Raw genomic sequence first — 17,263 nt, 5'->3', positions numbered from 1 at the left:
AGGAAGTAACAAGTGGGATTGATAAGGGTAATGCAATGGATGTTGTCTACATGGATTTCAGTAAGCCATTTGACAAGGTCCCATATGGCAGACTGGTCAGGGAAGTGAGGTCTCATGGGGTACAGGGGAAGGTGTCAGGTTGGATCCAAAATTGGCTTATTGACAGGGTACAAAGAGTAATGGTCGATGGATGTTTTTGTGAAAGGAAAACGGTTTCCAGTTGTATTCCACAGGGCTCAGTGTTGGGGCCCTTGCTGTTTGTTATATATATTAATGATTTAGATTTAAATGTGGGAGGCATGATTGGGAAATTTGCGAATGACACAAAAATTGGCTATGTAGTTGATGGTGAACAGGATAGCTGTCAACTCCAGAATTATATCAATAGTTTCGTTGAGTGGGTGAAGTGGCAAATTATTTAACCCAGAAAAGTGTGAGGTAATGCATTTGGGGAGGGCAAACAAAGCAAGGGAATACTCAATAAATAGGAAGGGGTTGAGGAAGTGAGAGGCCTTGGAGTGCATGTCCACAGGTCCTTGAAGTTGGCAGGACAGGTGGACAAGGTTGTAATGAAAGCATATGGAATGCTTTCCTTTAGTGGGCGAGGTATTGGATACAAAAGCAGGGATGTAATGCTGGAACTGTATAAAACACTGGTTAGGCCGCAGCTAGAATTTTGTGTACAGTTCTGGTCACCACATTACAGGAAGGACATAATTGCTCTGGGAGAATGCAGAGGAGATTTACAAGAATGTTGCCAGGGCTCGAAAATTGCAGCTATGAGGAGAAGTTGGATAGGTTAGGGTAGTTTTCCTTAGAACAGAGGAGGCTAAGATGTGACCTAATTGAGGTGTATAAAATTATGAGGGGCCTAGAAGGGTAGACAGGGAAGACGTGTTTCCCCTAGCTGAGGGGTCAATTACCAGAGGGCATAGAATTAAGGTGATTGGTAGAAGGATTAAAGCGGACATGAGAAAAAACTTTTTCACCCAGAGGATAGTGGGCGTCTGAAATTCACTGCCTAAGTTGGTGGTTGAGGTGAAATGCTCAGCCCATTTAAAATATACCTGGATCTATATGTGAAGTGCTGTAACCTGCAAGACTACGGACCAGGTGCTAGAAAGTGGGATTAAAATGAGCAGCTAGTTTCTTTTTTCTCTTTTTGCTTGGCATAGTCAGGATGGGCTGAATGGCCTCTTTCTGCACCATAACTTTTATATGGCGCTAACACACTGAGCAAGGAATAAGGATGCACTGAGCAATGAATGGGAATGCACTGAGCAATGAACAAGAACAAACTGAGCAATGAATTAGATTGCACTGAAGGATTAAAGAATACATTGGCCATTTGATTAGCAAGACCATAAGACGTAGGAGTGGATGCAGGCCCATCGAGCAAACATTTAGCAAGGTATAAGAAGAGTCTAGGATAAATGAGAACACATTGATCATTGAACTGAGACGCTCAGTGCTGAATGAAAATATACTGAACAATGAAACAGCACACCAGGCAAGGAATGTGAACCCTGGGCAATGATGACACTTACTGACCAATGAATTATATCACAGATGAACTGAAGAACACAAAAAGTAATGAAAGAAAATGGACAGAGCATAGAAGGAGAACACTGAACAATAAATTGGATTATACTAATGAACTAAGGAACACCCTGAGCAATGAATGAGAACACACTGATCAATGACCGAAAACACTGAACTGAATATGTACAAACAAACACTGAATGGTCATGCTAAGGAACAAATAAGAAGACACTGAGCAATTAAAGGACTCTCTGTACAATGAATGAGAAGTCTACCTCCTACATATACAGTAAAGAAGTGGAGTGAGAAGGTTTTGTATATAAAGTAAGTTAAGAGAGAAGAACTCGGCTTGTCTCTGATCCATTGCTTGTGCATTAGAAAACCCCCTTAGCTAAGTTCAGTCAAGTGTGAAACCTGTGCTTGTGTTGCCCAAGTTGGAAAGTCCGCTGCTCACGGCGCTGTTCGTGCCAGAGGATTAACTGAGCCCTGCATGTGTTTGATGATACTGCAGCATAAACACCTTGCATAAGCACTGGCATAAATGACCATTGCCCATCGAATCACAGAATTTTTACAGTGCAGAAGGAAGCCATTTGGCTCATTGAGTCTACACTGGCTCTCTGAAAGAGTATGCTAATGAGCCCCTCTCCCCTGCCTTATCCTCGCAACTTTGCACATTATTTCTTTTTAGATTGCCATCCAATTCCTTCTTGAATACCTCGATCAAACCTGCCTCCACCACCCTCTCAGGAAGTTCATTCCAGACTCCAACCACCCTCTGGGTGAAAGAATTTCTCCTCACTTCAGTTTGACTCCTTTTGCCAATTATTTTTAATCTATGTTCTCTCATTCTTGATGCTCCCTTTTATGCTCTCGTTCTTGATGCTCCCTTGTGTAGGAACAGTTTCTCACTATTTATCCTGTGCATATCTCTCAGAATCTTGAATACCTCTATCAAGTTTCCTCTCAGCCTTCTTTTCTCCAAGGAAAAATTACCCAACCTCTCCAGTCTATCCTTATAGCTACAGTTCTTCATCTCTGGAATCATTCTTGTGAATCTCCTCTGTACTCTCTCCAATGCCTTCACATCCTTCCTCAAAATGGCACTCAGAACTGGATGCAGCACTCCAGATGATGCTTAACACGCCTTATACAAGTTCAACATGATCTCCTTACACTTGTACTCAATGTCCCTATTAATAAAGCCTAAGAGACGATATGCGTTATTAACTGCTCTCTCAACAAGCCATGCCATCTTCAGTGTACATATACACTGAGGACCCTGTGTTCCTGCACCTCCTTTAGAGTTTCTCTCTTTATTTTATACCGCCTCTCCATATTCTTCTTGCTAAAGTGAATCACCTCATTGAACTTTATCTGCCACTTGTCTGCCCAATCTAATGTCTATGTCCCTTTGAAGCTCAAGACTATCCTCATCATAGTTGACAATGTTTTCAATCTTCATATCATCTGCAAATTTTGAAATCACACCCTGACCATCACAGTCTAAGCCATTAATATGTAAGAGGAACAGCAAGGGTCCTAACACTGAGCACTGGGGAACTCCACTACAAACGTTCATCAAATCTGAAAACCATCTATTAGCCACCACTCTTTGCTTCCTGTCACTCAGTCAATTTTTTTATCCAAGTGCCTACTCTCCCTTTTATTCCATGAGCTAGAATTTTGCTCAGAAGTCTGCATCAAATGCCTTCTGAAAATCTCTATATACCACATCAACACCATTGTCCTTATCAACCTTCTCTGGATTTATTTGTCCTATCTTTCCCCTTCAAGGGAATATATCTTGAGACTGCCTGCAATACTTTTTCTTTGAAGGTGGCCCACTGTTCAGCCACCATCTTTTCTGCCAGGATTTGATTCCAACTCACATGACTCAGCTGCATTCTCATCCCACCAAAGTTGGCTTTCCCCCAATTAATTATCCCTGTTCTGGATTGTTCCTTGTCCTTTTCCATGGCTTACCTAAACTTTATGATACAATGGCCACCGTCCCCCAAACACTCTCCCATTAATAGTTGATCCACTCATTCCCCAGAACCAGGTCCAACTGTACCTTCCCTCTCATTGGACTGGAAACACACTGCTGCAGAAAATTATCTTGAACACACTTCAAGAAATCTCATCCCTCTTGTCCTATATTTGGCTAATTGAGGTTCCCCATTATAATTACTCTATACTTCTTGCACCTCTCTGTAATTTCTTTGCAGAATTGTTTCTCTACATCCCTTCCATTAATTGGTGATCTATAAACTACACTAATCAACGTTACTGCGCCTTTATCATTCCTTACCTCTAGCCAGAGAGATTCCGTCCCTGACCCCTCTGGGACATCCTCTCTCTCCGGTGCTGCAATGCCATCTTAAATCAGTGGTGCCATTCCACACACTTACCCCACTTTTCTTCCGTTCCTGTTTCTCCTAAATACCTTGTACCCAGGAATATTTAATGCCCAGTCCTGCCCTTCTTTGAGCCAAGTCTCTGTTATCGCAATAATATCATCATTCCATTTGTCAACCTGTGCCCGTAAGTTCACCAATCTTATTAACTACACTGTGTGCATTCACACACATGCACATTAATCCTGATTTAGGCTTTTTTTTTTTAAAAACTTTCCCCTTTGCTCTGACCCCATCTAATGACTTACTATAGCCTACTCTAGTTCCATCAGATTTTCCAAGTATTCTATCTACCTTGATACTACTCTCAGATATATCTTCATCATCAGTTAATACTTCTTTATTTCCCACTGCCAGTTTTGCTCCTCTGCACTCTGCATTTCCCCTTAGGTTCCCATCCCCCTGCCAATCTAGTTTAAACCCTCCCTGACAGCACTAGCAAACCTCCCCACAAGGACATCAGTCCCAGTCCTGGTAAGGTATAACCTGTCATTCTTGTACAGGTCCCACCTGACCCATAACCAGTCCCAATGCTTCAGAAATCTAAAGCCCTCCCTCCTACCATTTCTTCAGCCACATGTTGAATTGCTCAATCTTCCTATTCTTACACTCATTACCATGTGGCTCTGGGAGAAATTCTGAGATTACTGCTCTTCAGGTCCTGATTTTTAATTCCCTTCCTAACTCCCAAAAATGTGTTTTCAGGACCTCATCGTTTTTCCTACCTATGTCATTGGTCCCAATGTGGACCATGACCTCTGGCTGTTCACCCTCCTCCAAAAAGAATGTCCTGCAGCCGCTCTATGACATCCTTGATGCTGGCACCAGGGAAGCAACATATCATCCTGGAGCCACATCTACAGCCGCAGAAATGCCTGTCTGCTCTTCCAACTATGGAATCCTCTACCACTATAGCACTTCCACTCATCTTCCTCCCATCTTGTGCAGCTGAGCCACCCATGGTGCCACGAAATTGGCTCTTGCTACAGTCCTCTGAGGAACCATCTTGCTCACCAGTATCCAAAAATGGAAAAACAGCTACAGTGAGATAGCCTCAGTGATTCCTGCACTACCTGTTTCTCCCAGATACTCTGGTGGTCACCCAGTTCCTATCTGCCTGTGTACATTTTGGTTGTGGTGTGACCACCTCTCTATACGTGCTATCCATGTAACCTTCAGCCTCATGGACTGCAGCCACCACTCAAGTTCCGTAACCTGGAGCTCAAGTTTCTGCAGCTGGTGACACTTCTGCGGATATAGTTGTGAAGGGTACGACGTGCCTGCATGACCTCCCATATCCTGCAGGATACATATTCTACATGGCCGGGTTGCATATAGAGTGTTTACTACAGTAACATGCCCATGTGGGTGTCTAGATAGCGAGGGATTTCATTTCGATAGATCCTCGAAAATGAGTTATTCACACATTATGTTCAATGCAATGCAGGTGGCATGCCAACTTGGTGGAATGTCCTCTATCCATAGGAATCAGGGTCCTCCAGACCAGTGGTGAGAAGGCTGTGCAAGCAGTTAACCACAGAGGTCAATGACAGCAGCGCAACCCCAAGGACCTGGATGAAGTGTCAAGAAGTTCAATGACCTCACACAAATGGTCAAGGTCAATGAGTACATTCTTTAAAAGCCACATCCTACTAACTTTCCTCAGCCACTGCTTATTTCACTACACCTCATCACTCACCTGCAAAGAATTTCTGTAATTTAGGATTCATACTTCACATTCATATCCTTCACCTCACCCTGGCACATCTGGCAACCACAACCTCAACCCCACAGCTTGCACACACCACTAGCTATTCCTGCACCATGGGTAAGCCTGCAAAAACTTGTGCTCACTCTGCCTGCTTGTCTCTGGCAGGAGGGAATGAAATAGGGTTATCTTTCTTTGAATAGATAACCTAGGTGAACTCCCTTATAACAGTGGACTTCAAACAGCGAGCCATGCTGTTTCATTAAAGTGTGAACGGACAATAAAATGGATTGCAGTTTGAAACCAAACTGAGTGACTAACAGCAGCACTTTGCTCATCTGCTGTCCCTTGTGGCTGCAGGAGATAAGGAGATAGGGGAAATGACAAACAAACCTACCTCCAATATACAGCGGGGAGTTCAGGCTTAGAGTTGGTTGTTTTTGCAGCTTCCCCAGACTCCTGGGGATTCCTTTATCCACTACCAGACTCAGCGATTGGTTCATCATCATCAGCTCAACAGTATGGAACTGTCCATCATTGATTGTCTCCACACTGAACAGAGGAAGGGAAAAAAATAACCCAGAATGAAACATCCAATAGAAACAGCTGTAGGGGATTGACTGATGAGGAGGAAGAGGTAGATTGACCGAGCAACATCGCTACACAAAGATTATCTGGCCATTATCACATTACTGATTGTGGCAACTTGCTGTGTGCAAATTGGCTGCTGAGTTTCCCACATTATCACAGTGACTACACTTAAAAAATACTTCACTAGCTCTAAAGCGCTTTGGGATATCCTGAGGTTGGAAAAGGTGTCATATAAATATAAGCTCTTTCTTTCTTCCACTGTACATATTGGTCAGGATAGAGTGGGGGAACGGGAGATGCATGATAGCAGTGTGCTGTGTGTTTCTGCTCCTCCCTCATTTGCGATACTGCTTCATTTTACAAAGAGACATTGCTCGCTGTCAATAACGGCCTTTCAGTGGCTGCATGGCGAGACCTCAGAAAGGAATAATCCTGCCTGCTGGGTAGAGTCAGAATGAAAGGATTAAACCCCAGAGCTGGGAGCAGGACTACATTGTGAGCAGGTGACCGGTTCATGCTATCCCATTACTGCGAATGGCAGGACTTTCTCTCTTTGAAGTTAGATTGAGTTAAATATCAGATACGAGCACGAAATTTGCCAAAGGTCGGAAAACTTATATTAGTCCTTCAATAACAATTTTACAAGAAAGACTTCAAAGTACATTTCATCAGTTCAAGTTTCAACATCAAATGACAACAACTGAGGAATGAGAGACTGAAGCAACACATCCTCTCTGGGGTAGCTGAAAGCTTCTACATTATTGTACTATAGCGCCGTTATTTCCTTGTTGTCTCACTGCAATGCTATTCATGTAAAGTGATCTGATGCAGATGTCATACAATCAGTTGCAAGGAGCTCACCAAACTGAACAGCTCATGTCGAGATCTTTCATTCTGTTGGATGGTTTCATTTTATGAGTGGGTATTGACAGATGATTTGCCTACAGGTGAGTTGGCAATACAAGAATGCAAATGGCAGTGAAATGTTTAATGAGGTCTTACATGTGGCATTGGTCAAAGATTGTCCACCAGCAATCAATGCAGAAGGGCCGAGATTTACTGAGCTGGGGATTGAGCTCAGTTTTGCCTCTTCTGTGGTCCGACTCACTATGGCACTCATCATCTTTTGTTTGCACGAGGCAGTGTCATGGCTATCATTTTGGTTTTACTTTATTTCTTTGTTCAAACTGGGCAACTAGTCACTGTAGGCAGCCAGAATCCCACAAAATGCAAATGGATGGGCCCTGTTCTATGCCAAATGCAGCTCCTTTACAGCGAAATCGCAGACTCACAATTTCATTAGACTATCGAATGCAGGCAATGGAGAAAGTTAAGATAGATTTCATAAATCAGCACTCCCAGAGCAGAGTTTCACCTAAGCTTAGCACATATAAGGCTGTGCTGACCACCAACACAAAACTCCTGATGTATTTTCTATTGCACAAAGCAAGTGTAAATTCATAAAATCTACTTCTGAGTTAGACCACCACCAGAGAAGGGTAAACTGATAAAGGTACAGTACCCAGATGTTGTTACTGGGTTCCAGCCTTATGTTTCACCATCATAGATAAACTTTTTTCTCTACAGGATAGAATTCAGGGATTAAGGCTGTGTATTAAAATTAAATTAATTCATACAGGTTTAAAAAGGCCATTGGCGTTAAATACATGCATTAAAACCAGACAAGCCAATATGTTTAATTCACAACTGATAAAATGAGGAGCAATTATCTGAATGCTTCCAGCTCACGCCCATTAAACCCTGGTCCAATAACCAAAAAGGCTCCTTGAAAACAGCAGCTGAGATTCTTAACTCACGCCCCAAAGCAAGGGATAGTAGTGTGGGGTGGGTTGGGGGTGGCAAGGGAGGGAAAAGAGAGGTAGCCATCTTGTGAATACGGAGGAAGGCAGCATCATACTGCATGGAATGGATACACGGGCAGTTGAGTTTTAAGCAAAAAAGTGTAGATGTGGGACCTGCAACTAAAAGCAGAATTTGCAATTGTTCGCTTGCAATTTTTAGATGACACCAACAAAACAAGCAAAGTCAGGCCACAAAAGAGACAGGACACTTGACTTGATTATTTTCTTTCCCCATGCGAGTAGTGAGATTGAGTTACGTAAGTGGAATTTATTTTGAATGTTACGTTGCATGTTAATCACAAAAAAAATTTCTTTGGATGTGTTAATTGCTGGAAAAGCCCACAGTTTATTACGCATCTTTAGTTGCCTTTAAGTTTTCTTCTTCAACAGCTGTAGGCCTTGTGGTGAAAGGGCTCCCACAATACTATTAGGTAGAGTGTTCCAGGATTTTGTCCCATCAACAAGGAAGGAATGGTAATATACGTTCAAGTTAGGAAGGTGCGTGGGCAGGAGGGAAGTTTGAAGCTGATGGCGCATCCATGCATCTGCCGCCTTTGTTCTTACAGATGGTGGCAGTTGCAGGTTTAGGAGGTGCTGTCGAAGATGATTTACAAGGATGTTGCAGCTACGAGGAACAGAGGAGACTGAGGGGAGATTTGATTGAGATATACAAAATTGCGAGGGGCCTGGAAAGAGTGGATGGCAAGGGCCACTTTACTTTTGCAGAGAGGACAGTAACTAGGCAACATAGATTTAAAGTGATTGGTCGAAGGATTAGAGGGGAGATGAGGAAAATTATTTTCACCTAGGGGTCTGGAACTCACTGCCTGAAAGGGTGGCAGAAGCAGAAAACCACATCTCACTTAAAAAGTGACTGGATGTGCACTTGAAGTGGTGTAACCTGCAGGGATATGGACCAAATGTTGGAAAGTGGGATTAGGTTGGGTAACTCATTTTTTCGACTGGCGCAGACACGATGGGCCAAGTGGCCTCCTTCTGTGCAATAAACTTTCAAGATGCACAGACCCTTTACAGCTGTGACCAGTGCTGCTGGACATGAGAGACTAACAAAAGCAGACCCAAAACCTGCAACACCCAGAAAGGAGCAACACTCCTGGGCAGCTGGAGTTTTCTAACTTAAGACTTTGCTGTTTGACTACAGTGCTATTTATGTGCAGTGATCTTACACAGATGTGGGATGTAGAACAACAGGATAGGCAGCCAACTTAGCCAATATCAAAAAACAAGAAGCCTCAGATAAGTCAACATCTCTCTGTCAAAACCATCCATAAAAAATGGGTGTGCAATGGATTGTTTTAAATAGCCTCCTCCTTTTAACATGAGAATTCTTTCAGAAGATCCCCCTTCCTTGTTAATGCACATAATTCCAATTCCCACGGATAGCTTAAAGGTTCCACTGTCTTGTTTAGACGGAGTCCGTTTTAGGAACTAGTGATAAATCTCCCCCATTCTCAGACAGACGGAGACAGTGGCTTGGCACTGGATGAAGAGGAGTCAACCAATATTTTCTGTCTTTATTTCATGCCATTCACCCTGATATAATGACAGCCACAGACGCCAAACAGTGTATCCCACTCAGCTAAGCAGTTAAACCTGCTGCTTAAGCCTTTCATGTGACTGATTTTTCACAGAACATACAGCTAAATTAGATCAAACACCCAACCAAACTAATCATTGGCTTTGGATTAAATTAAAATAATTGTTTGCTTTCAAGCTGTGGTTTATGTTTGTGTCTTTCTGCTCTTCAGATACTGCCAGTAAGGTGAGTTTTTCAAATATTAAAGGGCACTATCTGTGGCTCCCAGTTACTTGCTGGCATAATGCACATGATAATTTACAGATAAGCTTCTGACTTCATATTTGCACCCTTGCTGAGCCACTATTTTCACCTCTGTAACATTGCCCGACTTCGCGCCTCTCTGTTTGTGTGCTGCTGAAACCCTCATTCGTGCCTCTGTTGCTTTTAGACTTGAGTTTTCCAATTACCTTCTGGCTTGAGTCCCACATTCTGCCCTCTGTTCACCCATGCTTGCTGACCTACATTGGCTCCTAGCCATGCAACGTCTTGATTGAAAAGTTCTTGTTCTTGTTTCCACATCCTTCCTTGGCCTCATCCCGCCCTATCTTTGTCATCTCCTCCAGGCCCAAAGCCCTCTGAGATAACTACACTCCTTTAATTTTGACCTCTTGGAACAAATCGCTCCACTGTTGGTAGCTGTGCCTTCAGTTGCCTATGTCCTAAGCTCTGAAATCCCCCCTAACACTTCTCTGCCTTTCTACTTGCTTTTCACCTATAAGACAATCTGCTTTGGACTGGGATGAGAAAAAACTTAAATCCCTTACTGTCCATAATCAGCGTGTTTTTGAAGAGGAGGATGTGTTTATTTCCTAACCCCTGAATGTATGGTCAATTTGAATAACCAGCAGCAGGTTTTTGTGGGTTTAAATAAAGAGGATTATTTATTCACTCATTTACGCCTAAAGTCTAACACTACGTCAGTCACTTGGCACTCAAACGCACAGTCGAGAAAAATACAGTTAATTACAATAGTGCACTCTTACAAGTCGAAAACAAAAGAATAGTTTGTAATTCACACATTTAGCTCATGTTAGGAGAAAGCATACATGGCAAGCCCAGTGAAGAAGGCATTTTCACTCCTGAAGGGCACTGCCAGTGGATGGAATAGCCAGACTTATATCTTAGGATTATTACAGAATTCCTTCAGAGATTTATTTTCAGCAGGTCACAGAGTCAGTTTTAATTGAAGACTTGTAGTCTTCTTACAAAGAGGTCAAGTTTCCATACTAATGGGCTTGAAAAAGAACAGGCTGGGAGATCCTATGACATTGCAGTCTCCAGTTTTAAGACATAGATGTTGCTGCCTTTGTTGCTGCTATTTCTTGCCATGTGGTTTGCAGATTGGTTTCTCCCTGGCTGTTGGGGCAGTTTTTATGAGGTGATCACATGATCAATGCTTCTATTATCAGGGCCAGAATTTTGCATCCAGCGGGCAGGCATGTGCCTGACCCAAACAGATGTAAAATTGTGCAAGGTGGTGTAGGGTGAGCGTCCCAACGTCATGGTGTACTTGTGCGATATTTCGCTCGGCGGGCATGCGTAAAAGTCGGAAGAGCGCCCGCTGACAAATAAGCTGGCAATTAAACTCATTAATGGCCCAATTGTAAATGATATTTCATGGCCCATCCAACCTTACAGTAGGCGGATGAGCTAGCCAGACGGGCTTTACACTTTTGACAAAACCTCATCCAAGGATGGAATGAAATCTCCGTTAGGATTTAAAATGAAAAGAAATATCTGGGGACTTTTTTTAAAATAAGGTACGCTTTCAGGTGCTTGATTGTGCTGCATGGGCATTTTTTGCAGCATTTTTGTGCTTTCTTTTATAATTTGGTTGTCTGCAGCTCCCTGAGACATCTATCTGCCTTCAGGGAGCTCAGTGGAAGCAATCACCAGTACCTGCAGTGGCATTGACGCCTGCCCTCTTCCCACACCCACCAGCAAGCTGAGCCTTTCTCAGGGCGCGTTTCATGCTGGCTGGCCGTTAATTGGTTAGCCAGCGTGAAATCACGGTCAAGGGATGGGTTCTTGCCTGCTCCCAGGCCAGTCGATCGCATGGGCCCGATGAGTGAAAAATTCCGACCCTGAAGTTTGAAGCCAATACCTAACAGAGGGAGAGTGATGGTGTCCATTCACACCTACTTTGAATTAACTGGTTTCTGCAGCTCTCTTTTGTCGAATATCAACCTTGAAGACAGTGGGTCTAGGACTCCATAGAGTTTGAGTTTTGGTTATGTCCACAGACAATAGGGGGTGTGAAACCATTCCACAAATGATTTCATCTTGGTATGTTCATTCAAGGGAGGGACTGCACCTATGATCATCCAATTAGGAACTTTCCAGAGACTTGAGGTAGTTTTGAGTTTATGCAGAAACTTCAAAAGTCACCGGCCCCTCACCAGCCATCTTAGCAGCCTTTTAACGCTCATTTTTAAAAGAAAAGACAATTGCAGAAAATTCCACAATGAAGACAGTGCATTACAAATATGTATGCCTTTACTGAGCATGACACATGCCTTAAAATCTACCGCTTTATTCAAGCTTATGGTCATGTAACCTAATAGTTCCTTATGTGGCTCAGTGCCATATTTTGTTTTATAATGCACCTGCGAAGTGCCTTGGGACATTTTACTGTTATAGGCACTATGGGTGGAATTTTACGACAGCAGGATTTTACAGTCCTGCCGAAGTCAATGGAGTTTAGAATGGCTCCCCGCATTTTACAGCCCTGTCCTGCCACGGCAAGGCCATAACATTCCAGCATATATAGATAAGGTGTTGCTGTATTGCAATAAGTAATAAAGCATTCATTCACAAAATCTCCATTTTGTGCTGTTAATTAATCTCAGCAGACAATATTTAGGGTGCAACAAAGTCATCCTTGGCTGTGCAGCCTTCCACAATTGACAAATATGTTGACCTTCACTGCTTCGACACCCACATGAAGGCTGAGGGAATGGAGAGCTGACAGGTCCTGTGGGACCATTCTCGGAGTCAGTGCCTTTGTGAGGGCTGCAATGGGGCAACACGTCCATGCTTGGTAAACTTCTTTCTCTTTCCCTCTATTGGTTTATCGGTGCACAATGTGATGATAAAAGTTGAGTCACTCTTGGGGGCCATCGCTTTTCATGCAGCATCACTGAGTCATTTTCAAGGAGCTCCATGGTGTCATTGTCATATGACATTGATGGGTCATTTTGAAGTGAAATCACTGAGTCACTATTGCGTGACAACACCATTGTGAAAATAATATATGACTCTTTTCCCTCATCAGAAAAAATTAGATTTGCCACTTTCCCACAAAGACACTGCCCCTTTAACAAATTTATGTTCTTCCATCAGTTAGACGTGCGTGCTCTTTTCATGTTGAAGTCAATATATCTCTTGACCTACTTTACACCTCAATGGCACTTTTCAATGCTGCAGCATTATTATGTGGCTCCACAATACTGTCACTTACCATTAATGTAGCATGTCCAGGTTATGTCAGCAGAGGATTAACTGTTCCCGCCACTGCCACAACATCAGGTTTCAGTCAAACATTGCGACCACACTAACTTAACTTATAGTCAGTTTACTGTGGAATTGTTTGCTAGAATTCTGCTTTTGATTAAGTTTTGTCAGAAACCTCCACTTTAAAATGAATAAACTGAATAAACTGATGGTGATTTAGACCGACACTAAGTGTGAATTTTAACCACTGAAAATAGCATGGTTTGGGCCAGGTGGAATGTTAAAATGTTAAAAATCTGAATCCCTGCCTAATCCACCTCGAACCTGCCCCCTTCTAGTTTTAACAGAGACAGGACAGGGTGGGGGCAACCAACCTGCTTCCAGTGGGTGTGTTGGCAATCTAAATATTATAATGACCTTGCACGCCTCAGCTGCACCACCATTTTAAAGTTTACCTAGGCTTGCCAAGTTTTCCAGGCCTCGTGAAACTTGGAGTGCAAAAGGGAGCAAGGACTGCTGGGTCAAAGAGATAAGGGTATTTCCATACACCTGCTAGGTCCAATATACATGCTTTACCAACCACCTGAGATTCAATATACACCCCCACCCCTTCTGATTTCCTCCTAACCTCGGCCTCCGATCTGCCCTGGTCCTCCAATCTCTCGGCCTCAGATGTGCCTCTGATAGTGCACTCCCCCAGCAATCTGGCTGACAGCTGCCAGAATAGAAAGATGAAAACATGGTAATCAGGCCCTGGGAGAAACCCTGGCCTCAAACCAGCCCCGCCCTACACACACCCACCCCCTCATCCCCCCACCCCACACATGCCATGTCTTAGAGTTTGTATCCAGCCCCAAGACTTACATTAATATAGCAACTTATTACAGCCCTCAAAAATACCTCAACATGCTTTACATACAATGAATTCCTTGTAGGTGATGAGGCTTTAGTTATGTAGGAAATTTGGTGCACAGCAAGATTCCACAAAGAGTGATTATACAAAAGACCTACTAATTTGCTTTTGGTGGTGTTGCTTGAGGGAACAATGTTGTCAGGATAATAACTCTTGTTTGAGTAGTGCCACGGAATCTTTAACTCTACCTGAACTTTCAGATCAGGTAAATCCCTTCCTATCTAAAGGATTACACCTCTGACAATGCAGCACTCCCTCACCATTATGGGGTGTGCACTTAAGTCAGCAGAGCGGGATTGAATCTCCAATATACTGACTCAGAGATGAGGGACTACTCACTGGTCACATTCAAATATTGGGGAGGGAGTGCTGCCTTTTTGTTAGTTCTGACTTTCAGATGAGACATTTCACCGGGGTCCCATTTTCCCTCTCAGGTGGTCATAAAAGATCCCATGACACTCTTTGAAGAAGAGCAATAAGTTGTCATTGATGTCCTGGCCTTTATTTGTCCCTCAACCAACACTTCTTAAAAAGAAAGGCAGATTATCTGGTCATTATCATATTGTGCAAAAATTGACAGGCACATTTCCTACATTGCAACAGTGACTACAATGAAAAAAAACACTTAATTGGCTGTAAAGCTCTCTCAGAGACATTCTAAAGCCATAAAAGGCACTATATAAATGCAAGTCTATCTTCAGTCTTTTTAAAAGGCCATGTCAAACCATATTTCAAGGGTCCACGCAATTTGTGATTTAAAATTTCAACAGGTAAACTTGCTGGGGTAAGTGCACTATGCAGGAAGACTAGCAGAGATTGGGTACATAACTCCCACTTCCTCAGCTCGCTGGCCAGGAAAGGGGAGTTATGTACCAAATGTACTATGTACAGAAAGTATTATGGATAAGAAGCATAACACCCCACCCATCCATTCAGCTGTCAGCGACTAGATAGATATCCACCAGAAGACCACCAAGCATCAAACACATTAAGTCACACCAAAGACCAAAAGAGCATCAATTACTGGTAAAACAGGCATTGGTACATACTAGACCCACAATTGCATAAGGAATTCCCTTCTTGTCCCTCCCTCCTGTTACAAACTGTGCCAAGCACTGACTCACATATGCTCAGGGGGAAATGGTCACACATCACCAGAACTGCAAGTAAAATAAACACATAGCAACTAACCCACCACAATGGGCAAATGTACCAGCCACCACTGACAGTCACTTCCAGCCACTGCTATCAAAACAATATGGCTTTCTTCTCTGTTGAGAAACAACCACATCTAAACAGAACCCACTGGAATTCTGGCAAATTAGTATTTCTTATAGTTAATCAGATATGCACCAATTTAAAACAGTTAACATTCCTGCTTAGATGCATCACCTCTCCATCCTAAATATAGAGGTTGCATTACAGGGTAATGGTATATCAGTCTAACATAGGAACATCTCAGCTCATTCCAGAGTAAGGGTATACCAGTTAACCTGGAACATCTCAGACCATGACACAGTAATGGTACACCAGCCTAACATAGAGCATCTCGGATCATTACCAAATAAGAGCACACCAGCCTAAACTGGAACATCTTGGATCATTACAGAGCAAGGGTAGAGCAGTATAACATAGAACACAGTAGTCAGTTACTTCGATCATCAAATTCTTCAAAGAATTGCTGTTGCCTTCGGCACTCTTTTAAAACTGGGGAGGCTCACCAAGAAGGCTCATTTCAAAGAGAGTCTTTCAATCCAGGCCCCTTCGTTAAAGACAGAGGGCCATATTTTCATGGAGTCTTCCTGACTCTACAGACCTTTAAAAATGGTGGGTAAGATGCAGATGTGAACTCCCACCCCTATTTCTGACAGATCCAATTCTTACTAGCACCTGGAAGGGATGAGGCTTGATTCATAGAGAAAGGAATCTCGAACTCAGAAGGGCCGATTGAACTTAGTACTGAGTTCAAACAGACCCCATTTTGGCTGTTGCTTGGGCCTTAACCCATAGTATAGGGGTCATGAATTGATGCAGTGGATGTAAATGCTCTTGAAGGGGGATAAGGTCTGTTTAAGTGTCATGATCCAAAGCTTTTTAAAATCTTCAGCTCTTTAAACATAAAAAAGAATCATACTTAAGCTGCAGATGAGCGTTTAAAACAATCCTGTACTGGACTGCTTTGATTGACAGGCCTTTTGGTAAAGGTGAGAAAATAAATTAGTATCTGGTCGTGGAGTTTCAATAGAGCTCCTTGTTGACATTGCCCCAAGGGCTATTATGAATGCTTTACTTGAGTTTCAAAAGCTACAACAATCTCAGCACGGGGTTCTCAATTCAGAGTTTGAATGATAGTTTAAGGAGGATTTTAAAGGATTAGCTGTCTGATGTGCAGTCTGAATAGAAATTTGTTTTTATAAAAGATTAACCACTTGAGGATACTTAACAACTTTGAATGGGTTTCGTGAATGGAAGTTTTTTTCACTCGAGTATGTATGAGTGAGAGCTGTATTTTGTTAGAAGTTTATTTTTTTCTTCGCCATGTGGCTCCTGAGGTCTGCTTATGGTGGATACTGGGTGAGTAGCTATTGAGGTGGGGTTTGAGGGGAAATAGAGGTGAGAGGGGCAGAAGTTGACATGAAGTAGGCATGCTGATTGGAGGTGGAGGGGGTGTGAGGGGTGAAGGCCACAGGGCCTAACAGCTTATAAAACAGCTAGGATGAAGTATCAGAGCATCAAGATGGGCCTTCTCACAAGCACACCTCAGCACTCACTTTATCTGCTCCCACACCCACCTAGGATTTGCTTCCAGGGTCAATGGGCTGACTCTATCCCAACAGGCCTCCCTGGAGCAAAAAATGGGTGTGACCAGTTAAGACTGAAGTTGGACTGCTGAGTTGAGAAATCCCCTGGCCTCGAGCTACCTGCCTCGGTGACAAAAATCCAGCCCAGAATCTAGATCAGCTCTTAATCTTGGACTCTAACAATTATTATTGACTTCAAGAACCTTTGGTCCCCATTAATGTTTCCATGGAATTGTTGAGTATTTTACTTTAAGCAAAAAGCTTGCTGCTTAAAGTAACAGCAGGACAGTTGGAGAACTCCTTGAACTGACAGCGCATAAGGTTTAACAACCATTAGATCCTGAAGTGATAAGAATTTATTTGAAGTTGACAG

General features: G+C 42.9%; 1 protein-coding gene across 2 annotated transcripts in view; it reads right to left on the bottom strand.

Annotated features, from left to right (window-relative positions):
* The window catches only part of LOC121280945 (slit homolog 3 protein-like), a 738,609-nt gene that overhangs the window by 183,737 nt on the left and 537,609 nt on the right, over positions 1-17,263 (bottom strand). For both annotated transcript variants that reach the window (XM_041193415.1, XM_041193416.1), the window contains one exon: positions 6,068-6,222. In XM_041193415.1, the coding sequence (XP_041049349.1) occupies positions 6,068-6,222 (155 nt within the window). The remainder of the gene's footprint in view (positions 1-6,067; positions 6,223-17,263) is intronic.

Source organism: Carcharodon carcharias, chromosome 8 (genome assembly GCF_017639515.1).
Source record: "Carcharodon carcharias isolate sCarCar2 chromosome 8, sCarCar2.pri, whole genome shotgun sequence".
Taxonomy (NCBI): domain Eukaryota; kingdom Metazoa; phylum Chordata; class Chondrichthyes; order Lamniformes; family Lamnidae; genus Carcharodon; species Carcharodon carcharias.
The sequence above is the reverse complement of the archived record's forward strand: the minus strand, read 5'-3'. Positions and strand labels throughout refer to the sequence as shown.